The following is a 22,351-nucleotide window of genomic DNA, read 5'->3' as shown; positions in this document are numbered from 1 at the left end:
AGCTAGCTTCCGGGGTTGGCCGACATGGTCTCACAAGATGTAGTTTCTCCTTAAGTAACCTTGAAAATGGCTTTGCTAGTAGGGCTGGGCGATATGGCCTTTTTTTTAATATTGTGATATTTTTAGGCCATATCGTGGTACAAGATATATATCGTGATATTTTTCTTTAGCCTTGAACACTTGATAGATATAATCACAGCAGAATGATGATTCTATGTGTCTACATTAAAACATTCTTGTTCATACTGCATTATATATGCTAATTTTAGACTTTCATGAAGACAAGGAAATCACAACTAAAAAAATCTAAACATTTTTCATACGGCGTTGATGTGGAAATGTTTGCCTCAGCATTTTGATGTTGTGGGCGTGTGGCACAGAACGGAGATGTTGACATGCGGAGTAGGCACTCTTCATTCTTTAGCAGGTGACTTTTCAAATGATGCGACATATTAGCAATAATGCTACTTTTTATTGCAACGCTTTTGCCCCACACTTGACAAATTATGATTGTCTGTTCGACATATTCCCACTTTAAGCCAAACCACCGCCAGATGATGGACCCCCTGCTGTTTTTATTGGGAATTAATTCTTCCTTCATTCGCACCTTCTTTCTCTCGTATTACCACTCGCACGGTTCAGCTAGCATCACAGCTAACGTTACCCATGCCGCTACCTCTCTGCTCCACGAGGGCGTATACGTATATGTGTTGTCTTGTCTAATCATAAAAGATGCAGACGAGGCGTGTTGGCTGACTTCTGAAAGTTTACTCCACAGCGTGCTCATGAAAAACATCCCGCTGCTGTCATGTTTACATTCAACAACCTAAGCGGGGCTACTGCGCATGCACTTCACTACTGTGACATGCTGGGTAATGGAGTTCTTATGTTACCTGGCTCATAATATTGCCATGTATCAGCCTTAGGCCATCTAAAAGGCCTTACTGACAACAACGCGTGATCTGATTGGCTATTGCAACTGTCTGTCACTGTATGTGCCCGTCCTCTGGCAGATTTGGTATAGCTGAATTCTCATTGGATAAAAACTCTAAAAACTAAAAACAACAGCACTGGAAGGAGCATAATATGACATAAAGAGAATATGAATACTTGTAGATATTAAGGGAAAGTAAATAAAAAATTACTCTTGTCTTTAATTATGGGCATGATTTCTGGTGATGTTAGGCCAGCAGAGAAGGCACACCACTGCATTTAGTGAGAAAATATGAAGTACTTTATTGACACACATCATTTCCAGGTGTTTGCGGGCCAGATAAACTGATGTCGCGGGCCAGATCTGGCCCCTGGATCTTTGAGTTTGACACCTGTGGCTTAAGTGCTTGCAGAAGAGAAGGATGGGCTCATAGCTTGTGTGGTGGGGCCACTTTTGCTTGAGACACTCATAGGTGATTTTGAAGCAGCCTTCAAGCGCTCTGTGGACAAATATTTCCACATGTTGTCACCACCATGAATTATTACGTTTTGACTGCCTGTTACGTTCATTTCTCTGCTCTGTTTCACCTGGACTCTTGACTTTCCTCCTCGTGAGCTGGCTTTTTAAAGCAGTGGCTGATTTTGCCTGCCATATACGCAACGCTAAAAAATACGAATGTTACTCTGACACGGAGGAAACATATTTTAAATAAACACGACATGCTTGTAATGTTTTCTTTGGATAACTCCTTTTAGTTGACCTTGTAACAGTCAATCTGTACTGTTATAAAACTGAAATCTTCTAAGAAATTTTGCAATCCATCAATCTATTATAATTAGTCAGAAAAGGTTGGAAAGGAAGCTAACACTACTTAGCTGTGTTCACTTACCAGAGACAAAATGTTCACTGCACAGTCTGGAGTGTTCTGTAGGGGTCCAGAGATCCCTCCGCTTGTTACAGCGGTCAATGTTACGCACCAAATCGAGGTAAAAAACACGATTCAATTGGTTTCTTCTTCAGTACTTGCTTCAGGTCTTTCCGTTGCACTGCTGTTGATATAGCGCCTCTATAGTGGCGCAACGCTGCAACTGCAGTTAAAGTACGTAGCAGAGGGACATCGAACACAGCCAGAGCTTTACGCCGCGTTGACTGATATCAATCTCTATGGGCTGGGGGCGACCGCCACGCAATTTTGAAAGCAGGAAAAACCCTGCTGTCAATTTTTCCCTAAAATGAAAATGTTGACCTCAACAGGCGCTGCTGGAGAGCAAACTAAAGTCTTTCAGCATCGGAAAACTGTCAGCGACCAAGAGAACGCTAAGCAAAAAAGAGCAAGATGAGATCAAGAAAAAGGTTAGTAGATTGAATGGTGGTATATTCCCTTCAGCTCTACACATTATTGAATGCATTATTTTCTGTGTTCAGGAGGACGAGCGTGCAGCAGCAGAGATCTATGAGGAGTTTCTTGCTGCGTTTGAAGGCGGCGGAGAGGGAAAAATCAAAGCTTTTGTCCGTGGTGGAATTGCAAACGCCACGAAAGGTAAAGCGCAGCAAATTTGACTGTTTGCATGTAGAAGAATGCGCAGACTTTGTTTGTGTGTGTGCATGTGAAATACATTTTCAGAGGAGGCAGCAGTAGATGAGAAGAAAGGGAAGCTGTACAAGCCCAAGTCACGTTTTGAGGCAGAAAGCAAAACCGTCTTGCCTCAGGAAAGTCCAACGCCTCAGTTCTTACCACTGGACAAGCGACAAGTGAGTACGCCGCTTTCGTCGCAGTGTGCGGTGCGAGTTTTTCAAAACATGTTTGTTGTTCACATTGCAGCTGGCGAAGAAAATGACCGAGAAGGAGAGGAAGAAGAGCAACCTGGAGCTGTTTAAAGAGGAGCTGAAACAGTACGTTGTGACATTTTGTTAGGGCTGGGCAATATGGAAAAAAGTAATCCTGACTAAATTTGTATCCTATCTTGATTGCTATCACTTTTTAAAATATTTTTAATCAGGATTCTTAAAAAAAACGAAATAACTGTAAATTAGTTCAGAGGAGTCCAAAATGCAACCGGGCAATTTGCAGACCGCAGCTCATTTTTTAACTGCTGGCGGCACACTTTTAAAATTCTATTATTAGAAAAACTAAAAAAAAAAACTAAAAAAAAAAGTGGAATTAAAAAAGCATCCAGGTGAAATGTAACGTGAAAAGGTTGACATCTTGACACTTAAAAACACAAAGCTTTTTTCTTAAACTATCATTGGTCAAAAATTAACGAATCAAAGTATTATGATTTATTGGCCTTCAATTACCTTTCATCAAATATTCCACTTTTGAAATATGTGTGTTTACGATTAAAAAAAACAACTACGTTTTCTGTGACAAAAAGGGAATAAAAAAACAAAACTCATAATGGACGGATGAATGTGAAGTTGATGTAGATATTTAGGATTTAAAGGGAACATATTGCATATTTTGTTATTGAAAAGAGAATTCTCATGAAAAAAAATGGCATAAAACATTAAAAAGGAAATACAACTTTATCAACTGATCTGAAGTTTTAAGCGTTGAAAAATAAAATTCTATACGACTTATTTTTCTGGGTTCCCGGCACCAAACTAAAGGTGAAAAAAAAATCCAAATGTAGAGTTTATTTGGAACATGCATGCATCATAATACATCACAATTTCCAGTTCAAGTATTCAACCTTTTCATAAAGGAGTAGGAAGAAAAAGCTTATTTAATCCTACCCCTTTTCCTTAATTAACATAGCAGTTGCTAACACTTTATTCACAAAATACTCCACAAGTAATACAATTAAAAATAAATAATAATTAGTGAAGTAAGTTATTTTTCATATAATGAGATGGATAAGATTATCTAGAAAATGAATGGATGGAATTATGACCTTTATTATATCAGTATGTGGAATTCAATTATGGAATTGATTAAGCGAAAAAATCAATCTAATAATATGATCCAAATCAAGAAACTCTTCAAACTGAAAGTGTTTACAAAGTACAAAGATCATTCACTGAGGAATTTGTGAAATTGCAACAATACAAAAAGAAGGCCGTTGTAAGTTAATAATACTAACAGCACAGGAGGTAGGAAATACCGACTCCCGCCCCCTCAGGACACTGGGAACCAGCATCACTCCTCTCTAGTCAGTTTTACTAGCCACTTTATACTTTTTATTGTCTCGTTCTTTTACATTGCCTCTTAGAGTGGTCTTAGGCTATATTGCATATTGTGTATATTGTGTGGTTTCTTCTTTTTTTAAATGCAAAGCACCTCAGGGAAGCAACCTAAATTTTGTTGGACCTGTACATGCACAATGACAATAAAGATCATTCATTCATAGCACACTTGTAAACGTTAGCATTTTAGCTAATGCTAGCAAAGCTTGCTTGATTACATTAGGATAGCACATACAAATATGTGTAAAAGCACTCCTACAGACGTCACACATGGGATGCTTTCGTAAGTAAGAATGGTTTTAGTTATATTGTAAAACTTACAAATGTTACTTGGAGTGATGATTGAAAAATCCATATGAGAAGAAACGCTATGGTTGACAAGAAGACGGAACAGCACTTGGACTTCCGGTTGAAATCTCTAACCAGAAGGGAACTGTAGCAAAAAAAAAGATTCCAGGGGAAGGAAAAAAGTAGCGTTTTCTAGTCTGTAATTTACGGTAGTAGATTTTGCCCTTAAACAAATAATTGAACAATATCTTTCCTATGAATTTGTTTGAGAACAAAACATGCATCAAATTAAAATCAAGTTGGATATAAACATAATTTCATGCATATTAAGAGTAAAAAAAAAGTGTTCGAAATGAAATTGTGCATCAGGCCCCAATTGAGCTGTAGGAGGATGCCCAGCCTCCATTGTTGTGACGTTGTTGTGACGTTGGCAGGATCCAGGAGGAGAGGGACGAGCGGCACAAGCAGAAGGGGAGAGTTAGTCGATTTGAACCTCTCAGCGGCGCAGAGGGCAGACGTTCATGTAAGTGTTTGCAAAGAAAAAACTCCTAGACTACCTGGAGTAGGTTGGAAGCGGCCCATAACCCTGCCCCGCCACTGCGTCCACCTCACCCTGAAACAAAATTTACACTGCCTCTCTGCTTCTTTTAGCGGATGGTTCCTCACGAAGAAACCGTCCGTCCAGTGGTAATTTTGACTTTAAAAGTACAGTGGCTGTGAATATCTTGAAGATGTTAAAGTTATGATTGACTTTCTTTACTGGCCAAGAACAAGTCGTCCTCCTCCGGCAGCAGTTGGAAATGTCCTCTTGTTTTGTGTCTGTGCAGTTTTGGATGACTGTGCGCCCGGCTCACACGATGTGGGAGACCCCTCCACCACTAACTTGTATCTGGGCAACATCAATCCACAGGTAAGGGGTGGGAAGGCCTTGCGCGTGAAAGATACGATGACTTTCAATGGCTGCACTTTATGGGACAATCACACAGCATCACATTACATTTTGATGTGTTTTGATAGGGCATACTCTTATCATTTCATTTTATTTTTTTTATTTATCTCCTTCAGTGGTGTGCATTTTTTATCAATATACAATTAAATTTTAGCAACAAAACACAAATTTACACACCTATGCTTGAAAAGGAACAGGATGAAGAAAATCGTATATTTCCTGCCCCCTTCAACATAATAAGTACCGTATTTCCTTGAATTGCCGCCGGGTGTATAGCATGAGCCTGCCTGGAATAACTGCCGGGTCAAACTTGTTTCGCAAAATAGTTAGCGCATGCTTTGCATAACCGCCGGCTCAGGATTAACGCCGGGTCAAACTCGTTTCACTAAATATTATTTTTATTAGCGCTTGTCTAGAATTTCTGCCGGGTCTAACTTGTTTCGCGAAATAATTAGCATATGCCTAGAATTTCCGCCGCGTCAAACTCGTCACGTCACCTGTCATCATATTCAAAATGGAGTTGGCTGATTTCAATCATTTGAAATCGCATAAAGGGAAGAAGATTAAGAGCTATTCAGTAGGATTCAAGGTCCAAGCTATTGAATATGCTAAAAAGAACAGTAAGCAGCTATGTTTTATTAATATACCGTAGCTGCGTGTGTCAAATATGAGTCATTAAATGACTCCCGCCTCCTGGTGGTAGAGGGCGCTAGTGATCCTTCTTGCGACTACTCGGCTGCAGAAGAAGTGACAACAAGCAACAAGAGTGAGCAGCCGATCTTTTATTATTTCCTCTCGCTTGCACTTTTAACATGGAGGATTACATATCTAAAATAAAACAATTTTCTAAACTGGACTTTCAGTCGAAGCAAGAGGTAATAGAGGAAGATCTCCATCGAGACAGAGAGACTTTTAAAACTGAAGAAAGATAAGGAAGACTTCTATAAACAAGTTATCGATGCTTTTCATCAGAAGGAGCTGCACATGGACTTCATTTATAAGTAAAGGTAAGACCATAATAAAGTTTTTTTTATTAAATGTGCTTTTTATGATGGTATCCTTACATCACAATAAAATTTATAAGCGCAGGCCTAAATTTACCGCATGCCTTTGGTAAGTACCGGAGTGAGAAGATGTTTTAAAATAATTAGCGCATGTTTGCCTCTACCGCATTCCTTTGGTAAACACCGAAGTGAGAAGAGGTTTTAAATTAATTAGCGCCCGGGCGGCAATTCAAGGAAATACGATAGTCTTACATAATGGATAGTCCATATTCTCAAGAATACAAACCAAACAATTACATCCAAATATAATGAAAAACAAACAAAAAACACAAGTGCAAACCTTCATGAAGCACAAACCGAACAAAAAAAATAAAAATACACCTCATGGGATGATACAAAAAAAATACAAAACCAGACCAAAAATAAGTAGAATAGTAAATATAAAGCAAAATGTAAACACTTACTGCTGTCCAAATGATCTTGTTGTTCTGTCTTTATATATTTTTTTCAATTGGAATATATTTCTACAATCTTTTATCCCATTGTAAAGAGAATTCCATATTTTAACCCCCAACACTCAGTAATGGTATGGCTTTTGTGAAAAAGTACATGATCGCCAATGCCCATTAAATCATTTTAACCCTTGGGACCCCCTAAATGTGGTGAACGTTATAGGTTTAAGCGTTTCAGCCATAACAGTCTTGAGTAAGTCATTTATCAATATTTTTTTAATTTCTATGCTTAAATTTATAGATCAACTTCCGATCTGTCAATATATATTTTTTTAATATTTTATGTCCTTTTTGTTAATAAAAACACTTTTTTTAAATGACAGAAACATGCAATATTTTACCCTCGAGGGTGTACTGACAATAGAGCATGCCATACCGCACCAGTGTTATGTCATGTAAGTCAGTCATATGTCAATATTTTTTTACATTCAATGCTTAAATTTGTAGATTAACTTCCAATCTGTCGATATAAACTTTTTTTTATTTTTAATAACACTTTTTAAATGACAAAAACAGAAACCATGCAATATTTGACCCTCGAAGGTGTACTTGTGCAATGACAATAGTAATATCAATATTTTATTTTTTTACTTTCAATGCTTAAATGTCTTGATCAACTTCAGATCATTCAATTCAAAGTTTTTCAGGTTTTTTTTTTGTTAATATTGGTTCGTCAGCGGATCCATCCTTAAATTGGTGTCGACACCAAGGGTATTTTCATTTTATGAGTGATACTTGAGCTATTATGTAGATTTATTTTCTCAATCACAAGTGGTAGAAGATGGATGTTTTTTGGTTTTTGTTAATATTTAAAAATTCAGGAAAAAAATTCCTGTACATATACTTGGGGCAAAAACTAAAGGATTTAAAAGAGTAGTAAATAGTATTTTTTAGGGGTGTGAATCTTTAGGTACATAACAATTCCATCCAATTCCTGGGTTGATGAATCACTTCATAATTGATTCTCGATTCAAAAGGATTTACTTTAATAATATTTTAATGAAACTTTTTGAAAACAGGTTAGAAAAGATTCTTCTGGTTGCCTAAACACATTGATTCTTATCAAATAAAGCCTGTGCCCACTGCTGTCCAACACCCAGGAAGTTGGACAAACCTCATAACTCATTCATAATGACGACATGAAATTAAGCGTGGACTAGGCATATAGGGATCAGGATGTAAATGATGGTGTTTTAAACATATCGGATGGTTGCTTTTGAACGTTCGTTCAGAGATGCCCATCCCTGTCATCCGCATATATACCAACCTTTTTACCTTTTCAAATCAAGCTTTTGCACTCCTCAGCCTTCCCGGTAAGGTTTATTCAGGTGTACTGGAGAGGAGGCCAAGCCAGATAGTCGAACCTCGGATTCAGGAGGAACAGTGTGGTTTTCGTCCTGGTCGTGGAACTGTGGACCAGCTCTATACTCTCGTCAGGGTTCTTGAGGGTGCATGGGAGTTTGCCCAACCAGTCTACATGTGCTTTGTGGACTTGGAGAAGGCATTGGACCATGTCCCTGGTGAAGTCCTGTGGGGAGTGCTCAGAGAGTATGGGGTATCGGACTGTCTTATTGTGGCGGTCCGAGCTTGGTCCGCATTGCCGGCAGTAAGTCGGACACGTTTCCAGTGAGGGTTGGACTCCGCCAAGGCTGTCCTTTGTCACCCATTCTGTTCATAACTTTTATGGACAGAATTTCTAGGCGCAGTCAAGGCGTTGAGGGGGTTCCGGTTTGGTGGCTGCAGGATTAGGTCTCTGCTTTGCAGACGATGTGGTCCTGATGGCTTCATCTGACCGGGATCTTCAGCTCTTACTGGATCGGTTCGCAGCCGAGTGTGAAGCGACCGGAATGAAAATAAGCATCTCCAAGTCCGACTCCATGGTTCTCGCCCGGAAAAGGGTGGAGTGCCATCTCTGGGTTGGGGAGGAGACTCTGCCCCAAGTGGAAGAGTTCAAGTACCTAGGAGTCTTGTTCAGGAGTGAGGGAAGAGTGGATGGTGAGATCGACAGGCGGATCGGTGCGGCGTCTTCAGTAATGCGGACGTTGTACCGATCCGTTGTGGTGAAGAAGGAGCTGAGCCGGAAGGCAAAGCTCTCAATTTACCGGTCGATCTACGTTCCCATCCTCACCTATGGTCATGAGCTTTGGGTCATGACCGAAAGGACAAGATCACGGGTACAAGCGGCCCAAATGAGTTTCCTCCGCCGTGTGGCGGGTCTCTCCCTTAGAGATAGGGTGAGAAGCTCTGCCATCCGGGAGGAACTCAAAGTAAAGCCGCTGCTCCTCCACATCGAGAGGAGCCAGATGAGGTGGTTCGGGCATCTGGTCAGGATGCCACCCGAACGCCTCCCTAGGGAGGTGTTTAGGGCACGTCCAACCGGTAAGAGGCCACGGGGAAGACCCAGGACACGTTGGCAAGACTATTATGTCTTCCGGCTGGCCTGGGAACGCCTCGGGATCCCCCGGGAAGAGCTAGACAAAGTGGCTGGGGAGAGGGAAGTCTGGGCTTCCCTGCTTAGGCTGCTGCCCCCGTGACCCGACCTCAGATAAGCGAAAGAATATGGATGGATGGATTTAATGGATGGAAATCACGCTTTTGATACAAGTCTGCTGTGTGGTTCTGGTGCAGATGAACGAGGAGATGCTGTGTCAGGAGTTTGGGCGCTACGGACCTCTGGCCAGCGTCAAGATCATGTGGCCCAGGACTGACGAGGAGAGGGCACGGGAGAGGAACTGTGGCTTTGTGGCCTTCATGAACAGGAGGGATGCTGAGAGAGCCCTCAAAAACCTCAATGGTAAGCTTGTCTACTCGAGATCCACCTATGTGTTTTTTTAGGGTTTTTTATTGATAACAGTCAAGGAGGCCAATGAGCGATATTCGGAGCTGATATAAATTAGCCGTAACAGTTATTGAAACATGAATATTATATGTCAGTAGACAGCTGGACAAGGCTTTAAGTTTATTTAAAATTGATTTTAAAGAAACATGGGACCAGTCGTGACATAATGTTTAATTCAGTGCTGATGTGGTTCATTTAGCAGAAAATAACTTTCACAAACGCCTTTATTAACGTATGTCTAAGACGTTTGCTTTTCAAAATGTTTGCCAATGTTTTCATTCATCCAGGTCATTGCCATCTCAGGGAATTCCATCGCTTGCAACTGGACTGTTTGGTTTGTCTTGGAAGATCTAGGTCTGACCGATCTAAGTCTATGAGCATGAACTGATAAAGTCTGCTCCAATGAGCGGCGAAACGTCTTCTAAGACAAACCAAACCGTCCAGTTGCAATTAGGGTTGCAAAGGGGTGGAAAGTTTCCGGAAATTTACCCCGGGAGGTTTGGAAATATTAACCGTTTTTTGATTATACAAAGTTGGACGCCGTCTATGGGAATTAATAGGAATTAATGGGGAATTACAATAATGATACATTATTGGGCACTTGTCTATATATACTGTTGTATCTTTGTGGCATTTTCGATGTGGCTCTTTGCACAGTATTTGCAAATATACACCGCCTATCTGCCTACATTGGTTGGGATAAAATGTCTCCACATATTAGATCAAATATATTTACCCCAATAATATCATCAAAACTTACCTGACTGGATGAAGTCCTGGGGCTCTAGTACTATTGTGGCCTCAATAGCCGTGCTATGGTGTGTTGCATGGTGAGAATTATCTGTGCATGTGACGGAAGAATGCACTGTACATGTGATGGAGGAATGCACATTACAGGGTTGAAATTCTACAGAATTTGCATTAAATTAGGTTGTTTTAGCTAGTAGTCATGCTGCAATGTCTAGCATGTTGCATTCAATGTTTAATCCCATTAATACCCATGTATTCCCGTTAATTCCCATGGAAAGTTTACAACTTTGAATATTCCTGGAATTTTGCAACCCTAGTTGCGATTGATTGATTTTATTTTCAAATATCAATCAATCAATCAATCAATGTTTATTTATATAGCCCCAAATCACAAATGTCTCAAAGGACTGCACAAATCATTACGACTACAACATCCTCGAAATAGTACAAATGTCCTGAAAATTAAAAAAATATGGGTTTCTTATACATCACAACTCGCCATCTATTCAATTGTATACAATTTTAAAACAGTTTATAGATTTAATGCATTGTAATGTTTCCTTGTTAGGAATCCTAACATGTTGTCAACATTTAAATAAAAACAAATCTGAGCTCCTTCACGTAGATTATAGTTGAAACATTTTTCAAGCTGGCTAACATTTCTTCCTGGATGTTACAGAAAGTATGAGCTGCTGCCTGCTTGTCTTTACTTATATAACAATCTCCCATTTGTCAAGATACTTACACAAACTTTGCATCCGCATTTGTTGCTTTATGGAACCTCGCCGGGCTCCTTAAATGAGCCCACGCTGCGAGTGTTGAGGACGCAGGGTTGTCGAGCAACTCAATCTCTGCAGTAGCGAGAACACACAAAACGAGACCGGTTCGACGGCAGGAAAGAACGACAAACTATTTCCTGGCAAGCAATTTGAAGTAAGCACTGTCAGCAACCAGCACCGCAGCAGGGAGTGAAAGGGGGGTGTGGCCGCCTGAGCGCAGCTAAGCAGACCAGAGAGGAATTATTGCAACATTTTTAACAAAGGCCCTGTCAGATATCAGAACATTATTGAAATTATTTATTTAATTAATGGAAAATCGGGTTCCATTTAAAAGAAAACAATTCTCATGCAGAACAAGTGGTTATCTACTTCACTATTTATTTTCTTTAAATACTAAGTTTTGATTTCACGTTCATATATTGTATTTCCTTGGGGTGTAACGGTACGTGTATTTGTATTGAACCGTTTCGGTCCGGTGCGGAGGCGTACCGAACGAGTTTCCACACGGACATATTAAGTAGCGTAAACAATACTCAAAATGCCGGACATGTGAGGCATTTAAGAAACTCTGCTCTGACAGCCCCGCAAAAGAGGACGTGTGTGGTGAAAAGAGGACGTATGGTCAGTCCATCCTAGCCCGGTCGCTGCTAGCAAAAGAGGACATGTCCGGTGCTAGCAGCGATCGGGCTAGGATAGACTGACCATACCTCCTCTTTTCACCGGACATGTCCTCTTTTGCGGGGCTGGCAGTGCAGAGTTTCTTAAATGCCTCAAATGTGCGGCATTTTGAGTTATGGTTGCGTGTATTAACAATGTACGTTCAGGGTTAAGAAGGGGTTAAAAAAAACATTGTGCACGCAGCAACATTTGTGAGTGAGGGGCAGAGAGAGCGAGAGAGTTATGATAAATGCGCATGCGTTTCCAGGCTCTGCTTTTTATCCATAGATTTAAGGTTTTATTATCTATAGCAGGGGTGTCACACATTAGCCCACAGCTAATGTTTTAAAGGCCCACAGCACATTCTAAAAATACTATTAAAATAAACAAAAACATAACAAAAGTGAAATAAAAAAGCCTGAAGGTTAAATATAATTTAGAAAAAGTTGCAATGTTGACTAATAAAACAAAGCAGTTTTTTTTCTTTCAAACTGTCATTGCTCAAAACATAATATTGAATCAAAATTAATGTTATTATGCATTATTGACCTATCCTAGGTTCCCATTACTTCACATCCAATATTCCAGTAAGAAAAATATTTTTGTTGGAAGATTTTGCAAATTTGGTAAATAAATAACCAAAAAAGGATATTTTGTCGTTTTCTTACTGTACCGAAAATGAACCAAACCGTGACCTCTGAACCGAGCTACGTACCGAACCAAAATTTATGTGTACCGTTACACCCCTGGTATTTCCTCATGTAGATGAGTTGTAGTTGTAATAAAAAAAAGGCCAATACGCGTATACAGTAAAGGCCAAAAGTTTGGACACAACTTCTCCTTCAATGCAATTCCTTTATTTTCCTGACTATTTACATTGTAGATTGTCACATCAAAACTATGAATGAACACATGTGGAGTTATGTACTTAACAAAAAAAGAGGAAATAACGGAAAACATGTTTTATATTGCATTTCTTCAAAATAGCCACCCTTTGCTTTGATTACTGCTTTGCACACTCTTGGCATTCTCAAGTGAAAACCAGTTCAGTCTTCAAGCTCATGGAGATAATGCCAAGAGTGCAAAGTAATAGTAATGGTTCATTGCTACTGTTTACCCCGAAAAATAAGGAAGTGGATTTGTCGTCGTATTGCAGGGAAGATGATCATGAACTTTGAGATGAAACTGGGATGGGGCAAAGGTGTTCCCATCCCCCCGCACCCCATCTACATCCCTCCGTCCATGATGGAGCACACACTCCCGCCGCCTCCCTCGGGCCTCCCCTTCAACGCCCAGCCCCGCGAGAGGCTAAAGAACCCCAATGCCCCCCTGCTGCCTCCCCCCAAAAACAAGGAGGACTTTGAGAAGGTAATGCCCCCTCTTCCGAAAGTTATCTTTCATCATGACTTTGTTAGCGCTAGCTGTTGTGAACTAGGTCAGGGCTTTTCAAAATGCATTTTTTGATATTCACTTGTTGCCTTTGTAACAATACTCACTCACGCTCTATGTTTATTATCTGATGTGACTTCATATACAGACTCTGTCGCAAGCCATAGTCAAAGTGGTTATCCCAACAGAAAGGTACATGCTTTTTTCATTATTCCCCTAAATTGGTGTAGAAACACAAAAGCATCCCATAAAGAGATGAATAAGCTTATTGATGGCCGCACGCCACGGGGGTTGGTCAGCGTGCGTGAGCAATGGTGGCGGCCACCGCATCATGTCCGCCTGGTACGATAGTCTCCATCACAGTAAATGTCATGGACACCTGTTGAGCAAGCATTCCACCTCACCCCATAAGTGTAGCCACACGTTAACTTAGCGCTGACTGAACGCCTCGGGTTGCTAGCCGCCACATCGCCGTGCGGCCGTCAGACCATTGCTCACGCCCGCCGCCCTGCCCCTCGACCTGCGGCGCGCCCAATCTGGCCCCCGCCAAACAAGCCACCACTCTTAGCCTAGCCATGACCTTTGACATTGGCCTTGGTGAGCAGCACACGTTGAACTGTCTGCGGCAGCGAGGGACCCGAAAAAGGCTTCATGGGATGGATTGGGAAAGTATACAGGCTTGTGCCCCGCCATCGGTACGATCGGCTCCAAATACAAGTAACTGTGATCTGTGTTGACTTGATTGATTAGTTATGTCCCAAATTGACCTTTTGACCCACACACACACACACCACACACTGACCACGCAGTGTCCTGACATGAAACACACACCACTGAAACACACACATGTGATACAGTACTGACACCTTTGGAGGGGAGGAGTGAGGCTTTTGTTACTTAACACTTTTCAACTGTTGCCTTTCTGACGACACAGCATATTATTCGACGATCCTGTAGAGCAGGGGTCCCCAACCTTTTTGTCACGAGTTTGCATTATTTTTACGGAGCGGCTTTTCACGTCTGGCAGATTTAAAAACAGCAAAAAAATGAGCATGAAAAGTCAACTCACTATAACGCTGAAATAATTACAGCCCTTGGCGTGTTTTTTTTTGCAAAAAGATGGTTGCCGGCACATTGATGGCATATGCTATATACCAGTGTTTCTTAACCATAGGGCTGCGAGCGCCTCCTAGAATGTAATATATGTATTTTTTCAGCTGTGGTCCGCATAGACCGCGGCGGTACTTAGTTGTAATACTCTTTTCTACCACTTGTGCCAGCAATGACAATATAAAATCAACCAAAGTGAAATTCATCGAAAACATTTCTAAAGAGCAAAAATGATGACTAAAGTGGTATTTTCAATTGCACTTTCATTTTATTGACAAGTTTAGTTAAAAAAGTAATATTAATTTAGTTTATTTATTTTAGCAAAACAATGTATATTGTATGTACATTTATTTTATCTGCCGTATTTTTCGGACTACAAATCACAGTTTTTTTCATAGTTTGGCCGGGGGTGCGACATATACTCCGGAGCGACTTATGTGTGAAATTAACACATTACCGTAAAATATCAAATAATATTATTTATCTCATTCGCGGAAAAGACGAAGAAAATGTCAGCAATAAGAATTTGGCGGGGGAGGGTCATGACAGAAGTGCATTGTGGGTCATGGAATGCTAACTGCCATATGCTACTGCCGCAGCTATTAAAATGGATCATTTAATCGTTGGCGATAACTTATAAAAACTGAGAAGGGCTGAAAAAAAATTGGACCGAAAAGGAAATCACGTACTGCAGATTACAAGCTGGACGTAGTGAAATATGCAGTAGAAAACGACAAGAGGAAGCGGCGCATACCTTTGGAGTTGGCAGAGTTGATTAGAAGCGACATCGAGGAAGAAGATTTCATGGGATTTATCGATTAGGAGTGACAGATTGTTTTGTATGTTATAGTTATTTGAATGACTCTTACCATAATATGTTAGGTTAACATAGGCACCTTCTCAGTTGGTTATTTATGCCTCATATAACGTACAATTATTCAGCCTGTTGTTCACTATTCTTTATTTATTTTAAATTGCCTTTCAAATGTCTATTCTTGGTGTTGGGTTTTATCAAATACATTTTCCCCAAAAATGCGACTTATACTCTAGTGCGAAGTATATATATTTATTTTTTTCCTTCTTTATTATTAATTTTCGGCCTGTGCGACGTATACTCCGGAGCGATTTATAATCCAAAAAATACGGTAACAATAATGACCTAAGCTTAAGGTTTATTTGGATAAATTAATAATTTCTTCTTCGTGATAAACACATGCATTTATATAATTTTACAAGGTAGGGAACTGCACGTAGGTCAGATATGTTATTGTATTTGATCAAAATCAAGAGTAAGATTACTAATTCAGATCCCTCTGTAGTGTATTTCCTGAGGTCAAGCAGGTTATGAACACCTGCTATGTACAATGACCCTGCAGATGAAAATTAAAACTATTAAGGCTACAACCTGACACATTAAAATTGTATATGTTCACTAATGGACTATAACAAATGGGGACATCCTGTCAGGAGTTGTAATATACATCTATAAACAAGCTTATTGGTGTGTTTTGTGGGACAGACAGACATTAAGTTGGAGAAAATATGTTTGTTTATAAATCAATTAATGTTTCTGTGTGACCCGGTAGCAAATAAGTCACGAACCAGTCCGCGGACCGGTGGTTGAGGACCACTGCTGTAGAGCACAACTGTCTGTTTAAAAGCAGTATACACAGTCTGCTAACACGTATCCATTATTTTAGCCATCGAATAAGCAGGGGTGTAACGATAACGTCCGCTATGTCGATCCATCATCCTGAGCTTTAGTTACCATAACAACTTTATTTGTAAAGCCCTTCAAAACAACCACTATTAGAAAACCAAAGGGCTGTACAAGACAAACAAACGTATAAAAACATAAAAGTACAGGCAAAGGACAGACTAAAACAAGGTTGCCCATTACGTGGATGGCGGAGGGTGTGTCCGTCGATCGCCAGCCAGGCATTAAAAAAATGACCTAAAAAATTTGCGATCATCAAGCTTCACCAAGACGGGACTTTGGTCACTTGGTTGACATTCACGGCACCCGAGGGTCTTGTGAGATGACTCTGGCTGCTGCCAGATGATTATTAAGAAAAAACGACCGACAGGAAGGCGAGAAACACTTTTAATTTCAACAGACTCTCACGCCGTACCTCCTGTCGAAACTCTAAAGACAGGCTGCACAGTTCCTGCCTTCACAATAAAAGCGCTGCTTCATCCTGCCTGCGCTGACAACATAAGAGTCTCAGAAAGCTGCAAAGTTTGCCGCCAATGTTTTTCTTGTAAAGTGTGTAAAAAGGAGTATGGAAGCTGGACAAACGAAAAAAAACACTTTCATTTGGTATTGGACAGAAAGGTAGACTTTTTTTCTCCTCCGTTTAAAAATGTGGAGGTTATCATCACTACTGTCTGCTTCCAATCAATGCGAGTCATCACAATCATACCGACTTATATTCTTGTCTTCATGAAAGAAACATGCTTGTATTCTCATTAAACACCTTTAACTTGTTAAAAAAAACACCTCTTTCATAAATAAATATAAGTGATACATATGAATAAGGTAGATCCCCTCCACTTGGTCAATTGAAAAGTAGCTCGCCTGCAGAAAAAGTGTGGGCACCCCTGGACTACCACATATTTAAAACAGAGATCAAATATATCCCCAAAAAATATCTTGACAATCAGTCTGCTAAAAGACAGTTTAATAAGTCTCATGACTGTTTAAAAGCCAGTGAGTAAAATGGGTTTTAAGAAGGGTCTCAAGTATGCAAAGAAAAGACCTGTCTCACATGTAGAGGGGGATTGTTCCAGAGTTTTAGACTCACAACAGAAAAGGCTTTGCGCTTTGATTTTGGTTACATCGATCTGTGCTCTGCAAGGAAGATAGACAGCGGAATCTCCATTTACCAATTTAATTGGTTCTTGCACATGGTTCCTAAATGGAAAAAAAAGTAAAGTTCCCCATAAAAAAACAATATAAACAAGAATAATGGGTTCCAACCCCGACAAAAGTCGATATTTTAGTTAAGGTTTGTACACTTTGAAAGGAGACGGAACGACACTTCTACTTCCGGTCAAAAGCACTAGATGGAAGGCCAATGCAGCGATAATGCAGTGAACGAATTTGTTAAAAAGATGGCGCAACGGCACAAACCACACCTTTTCAGTTTGTTTTTTTTGCCTTTTTCTTTTTTTAACTTTTTGCAAATCCATAAATTTGATGCATCTTTTAATTATTTTTTCATATTGATATTGTATTACTTTATGTTATTGTAGCAGGTAAATCTACTGTTAAAATGTTGGTCGTGTTGGTAGTGTACTTCTATTCAACATTTATTGAATATTAAAAAAGGAAGGCAGAAAGTGTTTCCACTTAAGTCAACCTAAAGTGTTTGTTGCACTTCATGCATCATTTATTTATAAATAACGAATTAGCATATTAGGTAATGCCAACGATATCAGCTTAAATACATTACGCTAAAAAGTACAAATATGCATGATAACACCCCTACAGACATAACACATGGGTCAGTTTAGTAAGAAATAATTGTTTTAGTTACATTGTAAAACTTGTAAATGTTGCTTGGAGTGATGAATGAAGAATTAATTCGAGTAGAAAAGCTATGGATGGCTAGAAGACGGTACGGCACTTCTACTTCCGGCCGAAAGCACTAAATGGAAGGACAACGCAGCACCTGCTGTGAGCGAATTTGTTTAAAAGATGGCACAATAGCACAAACACACCTTTGAATCAAACCATTGTTAAAACTAATCGTTACACCTCCTGCAAGTACTATCGATTAGTTTGTTCCATTAGTCGAGTAATCCCATAATTCCCATTTTGTAGCCTATTTTAGGGAAAATAGTTTACCGTTAAACAATTTTCCTGCTTCCCCTAACTATTTGTTTTCCTGATTAAATGTACATAAACCAAACCATCCCTTTTAACCCATTGCCGTCAGCAAATATTTACTTTTAAATACACTAATGTAATGTGATGATAAACATTAACTACTAAGTCAATATTTTTAAATTGCAAAGAGACTTTGTGGACTGTTGGACATTTCAAGACAGCAAACAGGCCAACATTTTAGCACATTACACCTTCTTTCTCTTCTCGTGCACATAAAAAAATGAGCCGTGGGCTTCAAACGGCCCCCCAGGCCGCACTTTAAAGGCTTCCTCTCAGTCTGTTAAATTTCCTTTGTGATTATTTGTTAAAATGATATATTTCCTGTGTCGCGGGGATGTGTAGTTCCTGCCCAATCGAAGTAGTTTAACCCGGGGAGGCGACAGTTGAAAAGCAGCCGTAATTACAAAGAACTTGAGCGACGTGTAGCCGGTCTGAATTGTGCTTTAACTGTGTCTTTCTTGTAGGAATTTGCTCTCTCTCATCCACCGAATGATCGAGTTTGTGGTGCGTGAAGGCCCAATGTTTGAAGCCATGATCATGAACCGAGAAATCAACAACCCCATGTACAGGTGTGACACATCCGCCGGCTTTGCTGCAAGCTTTGCCGACTGCTGGCTAACGCTTTTGAATTGTCTTCAAGGTTTCTGTTTGAGAACCAGAGTCCAGCACACGTTTACTACCGCTGGAAGCTCTACACCATCCTGCAGGTGTGTGTATATTCTCATAAACTCAGCACAAAATTTAAGGACAACTCTTAAACGGCTGCCTAGAGGGGGCTAACTTTCCAGTGTTGTAAAGACGTACATAATCCACACACACGCATATATATTAGCTTTGTGTGTGGTCAGCTAATGATAGTGATTAGGTAAAGTTTAGCGACTACATTAGCTATCATTTAGTGATGTAGCAATAAATGTTAATAATAATAACCACAGTAAAACTTCTGATGTTAGTACCGAATTTTCCAGACTATAGAGCGCACCAGTATGTAAGCCGCATGCACTAAATTTTAGGGGAAAAATGTTTTTCCATACATTACCTGCACCCGACTAAGCAGCAGATACAGTATATATGTTGCGAAATTAGTTATTTACACAGAAAGATTTTATTTACATAGTGTAATTGTTTCCAAATGGTGTTTATAACAAAGCAGTAAAACGGCTCATCAGACAAAACAAAAGTCATCGTCATGGACCCACTAGTTGCAGAAGCTGGCTCTCCAATCAGCCTCAATAACTTGTAGGGTAATAATACTAACAATGACACTCATAAAAGTGTTAGCATATTAACTAATGCCAACGATGCTAGCTTGAATACATTACGATAGCAAGTGCAAATGTGCATGAAAACCCTCCTACAGACATCACACATGGGACGGTTTAGTAAGTAAGAATTGTTTTAGTTATATTGTAAAACTGACAAGCTTTGCTTGGAGTGATGAAGAATCCATACAAGTAGTAACGCTATGGATGGAAGATGAAACAGCACTTCTATGTGTATTTGCCTTTTTTTTTTTCCTTACTCTTTTACTCTTTGCATTATGGCCATCAGCAAAGAAAAATCCATAAATTAGCCGCACCGTCCGGAGTTTAGGGTAATTAGTCATTTTGAAAAATATATAAGTTCTGTTAAACCACCAATGGTAACATAATCTACCTGCTGATGTTCTTCTTATACTTAAAAAGAATGTAGCTTAAACCCTTTAACTAAAAGCATCCAAATGATGATTTAAGTCTTAGTGGGGAACTTTGTGGTCATCTACAACTTTGTTGCTAACCGGACATTTTGACGTTTGCAGGGCGAAGCTCCGGTCAAATGGCGAACAGACGACTTTAGAATGTTCAAGAATGGCTCTCTGTGGCGCCCTCCTCCTCTCAATCCGTACCTGCACGGTCCATATGACGACGGCGAGGAGGAGGAGGACGACGACGACGAGTCCATCAAGAAAGGCGGCTTGAAAGAAGAGTAAGACTTGCAGATCTCCCAGGTCCATGGTGACACTCGGCTGACCGGTTGCTGCCCTGCTTGTTTGCAGCGAGCGCGACAAGCTGGAGGAGATGCTGCGCGCTTTGACGCCCAGGAGGGGCGACGTGGCGGAAGCCATGTTGTTTTGTCTCAATCGCGCCGAAGCCGCGGAAGAGATCGTGGAATGTGTCGCCGAGTCTCTTTCCATCCTCAAGACTCCTCTGCCCAAGAAGGCAAGCAGACGGCGCGAGGAGAAGACTGAGCTGCAGACACTAAAACACCTGCTGTGCTTTCAGATCGCTCGCTTGTATCTGGTGTCTGACGTGCTCTACAACTCCTCGGCCAAAGTGGCCAACGCCTCCTACTACAGGAAATAGTCAGTCGCTTTCTGTACGCACTCGGTTGCTCTGCACCTCACACTGAGACTCTCTCTCCTCGCCAGCTTCGAGAACAAGCTCTGCCAGATCTTCTCTGACCTCAACGCCACCTACAGAAGCATCCAGGGCCACCTTCAGAGTGAGAACTTTAAGGTAAGCCAGGAGAACAGACCCCAAAGCCTCTTGGATGAGTCACTCAGCCGTGTGGTCTCCATGGTAACAGCAACGCGTGATGGCGTGCTTCCGAGCGTGGGAGGACTGGGCCGTGTATCCCGATCCTTTCCTCATCAAGCTGCAGAACATCTTCCTGGGCCTCGTCAACCTGGCTGCCGAAAAAGAGCCCGTTCCAGTGCCTGAGGAGGTAAACACCTGGAAGATACTTGTTTTTATTCTACAAGGAAAACCAGATTTAAAAGATCTACACCAACACTTGATTATACTTTAAGTATATCTAATATGTCTAAATCGATGAACATTTATTATCGCGGTTATTGAGACCAAAATTATCACGGTATTTGTGCTCAAAATTTAAAAAAATTACTTATAGGATAGGATAGGTCTTTATTGTCATTGCTCAAGTACAACAAAACTTTGTTTTCAGCACAAACCCGTTCAAGATGAGACAAACAAACCGTATACAGGGTTACAGAACAGGAACGCTGATGGGTCGCCACAAGGCGCCCCATAATAGATGGGAAAAAGATCAACGCTGGGGAAGGATGAGTAAAAAAATACAATCTAGACTGGGCTCTTGAGGGGCCCCAATCTGGACTGGGAAAAAACCTCCATCGCAAAGCACATACACATTTAAAACGTACATCTCGAGATAACTAGGAACAGAGGGGAGGGAGTGGGGGGGTCATGGTGGCAGGCCGCAGCTCTCATGCGCAGCCCATCCTTCCATCAACCCTATGGGATTTGCATCGAGGGCGTTGGATTTTTGGGGGTGGGGTATGTATGTGTGGCATATATTTTTTCGGATGCATGTGTGTGGGTAAGCCTGCCCAAGTTCTCACTTAGTCCAGTACATGGACCACATTACTGCAGATGCTGTCCCAATTCCTTCACTCGTGAACAAGGTACTCCGATACCTGAAAATCTTTACTCCCCGTGTGCAATCTCTCCTAGACAGAAAATACCTTTTTTGAGCTAGAACTGAATTTGTTGGTCCAACACCGCTGTCTCTGTGACGTTGTAGGCGGAGCCAGCAGAGGACATTGACGGAGCTCCGATAGGCGATTACGGGGACGCCTCTCCACTAGAAGACGTGGACGGGATCCCCATTGACGCGGGGGGCATTGATGGCGCGGTGATTGACGGGGCGCCCCTGGACGACCTGGACGGCGTTCCCATCAAACCCATGGAGGAGGACCTCGATGGCATTCCCTGTGAGTAAAACCAAGGTCACGACGACGGTGACGATGAACAAGGTCCTCATTGAATTTGTCCTCTAAAGTCGACCAGTCCAAGGAGGCCACGTTTAAGGTGGCGCCCTCCAAGTGGGAAGCTGTGGACGAGTCTGAGCTGGCATCTCAAGGTGAGACAACAAACTTGGCATCTTTAACTTCTTTTAAACTCCTTTTTGTGTTTGCTGCTCAGCTGTGACCACATCAAAGTGGGAAGCTTTTGAACAACCTGAAGAGGGCAAGAGGTGAGTGTTTAACCATCACTATCAGTCCCTCCAGGGCTTTTGTTGTGGCCTGGAAAGCCTGAATTACCG

At 40.9% G+C, this 22,351-nt stretch overlaps 1 protein-coding gene across 5 annotated transcripts in view; it reads left to right on the top strand.

The window, feature by feature from the left end:
- Nucleotides 1–22,351, top strand: part of u2surp (U2 snRNP-associated SURP domain containing) — a 36,400-nt gene that overhangs the window by 5,649 nt on the left and 8,400 nt on the right. For 2 of the 5 annotated variants that reach the window (XM_061921224.1, XM_061921223.1), the window contains exons 2-21: nt 2,189–2,287; nt 2,360–2,474; nt 2,559–2,686; nt 2,757–2,827; nt 4,843–4,931; nt 5,060–5,095; nt 5,236–5,318; nt 9,502–9,667; nt 13,055–13,266; nt 13,436–13,479; nt 18,754–18,858; nt 18,930–18,996; nt 20,088–20,254; nt 20,325–20,487; nt 20,551–20,630; nt 20,697–20,784; nt 20,855–20,992; nt 21,830–22,019; nt 22,088–22,168; nt 22,231–22,282. In XM_061921224.1, the coding sequence (XP_061777208.1) occupies nt 2,189–2,287; nt 2,360–2,474; nt 2,559–2,686; nt 2,757–2,827; nt 4,843–4,931; nt 5,060–5,095; nt 5,236–5,318; nt 9,502–9,667; nt 13,055–13,266; nt 13,436–13,479; nt 18,754–18,858; nt 18,930–18,996; nt 20,088–20,254; nt 20,325–20,487; nt 20,551–20,630; nt 20,697–20,784; nt 20,855–20,992; nt 21,830–22,019; nt 22,088–22,168; nt 22,231–22,282 (2,174 nt within the window). Of the gene's footprint in view, nt 1–2,188; nt 2,288–2,359; nt 2,475–2,558; nt 2,687–2,756; nt 2,828–4,842; nt 4,932–5,059; nt 5,096–5,235; nt 5,319–9,501; nt 9,668–13,054; nt 13,267–13,435; nt 13,480–18,753; nt 18,859–18,929; nt 18,997–20,087; nt 20,255–20,324; nt 20,488–20,550; nt 20,631–20,696; nt 20,785–20,854; nt 20,993–21,829; nt 22,020–22,087; nt 22,169–22,230; nt 22,283–22,351 lie in introns of those variants that run through there. The other 3 variants (XM_061921226.1, XM_061921225.1, XM_061921227.1) reach the window with 2 other exon arrangements.

The sequence above is a fragment of the Nerophis ophidion genome, linkage group LG15 (genome assembly GCF_033978795.1).
Source record: "Nerophis ophidion isolate RoL-2023_Sa linkage group LG15, RoL_Noph_v1.0, whole genome shotgun sequence".
In the NCBI taxonomy this organism is placed as follows: domain Eukaryota; kingdom Metazoa; phylum Chordata; class Actinopteri; order Syngnathiformes; family Syngnathidae; genus Nerophis; species Nerophis ophidion.
Note: the sequence above shows the minus strand (reverse complement) of the source record. Positions and strands in the feature narration are given on the sequence as shown.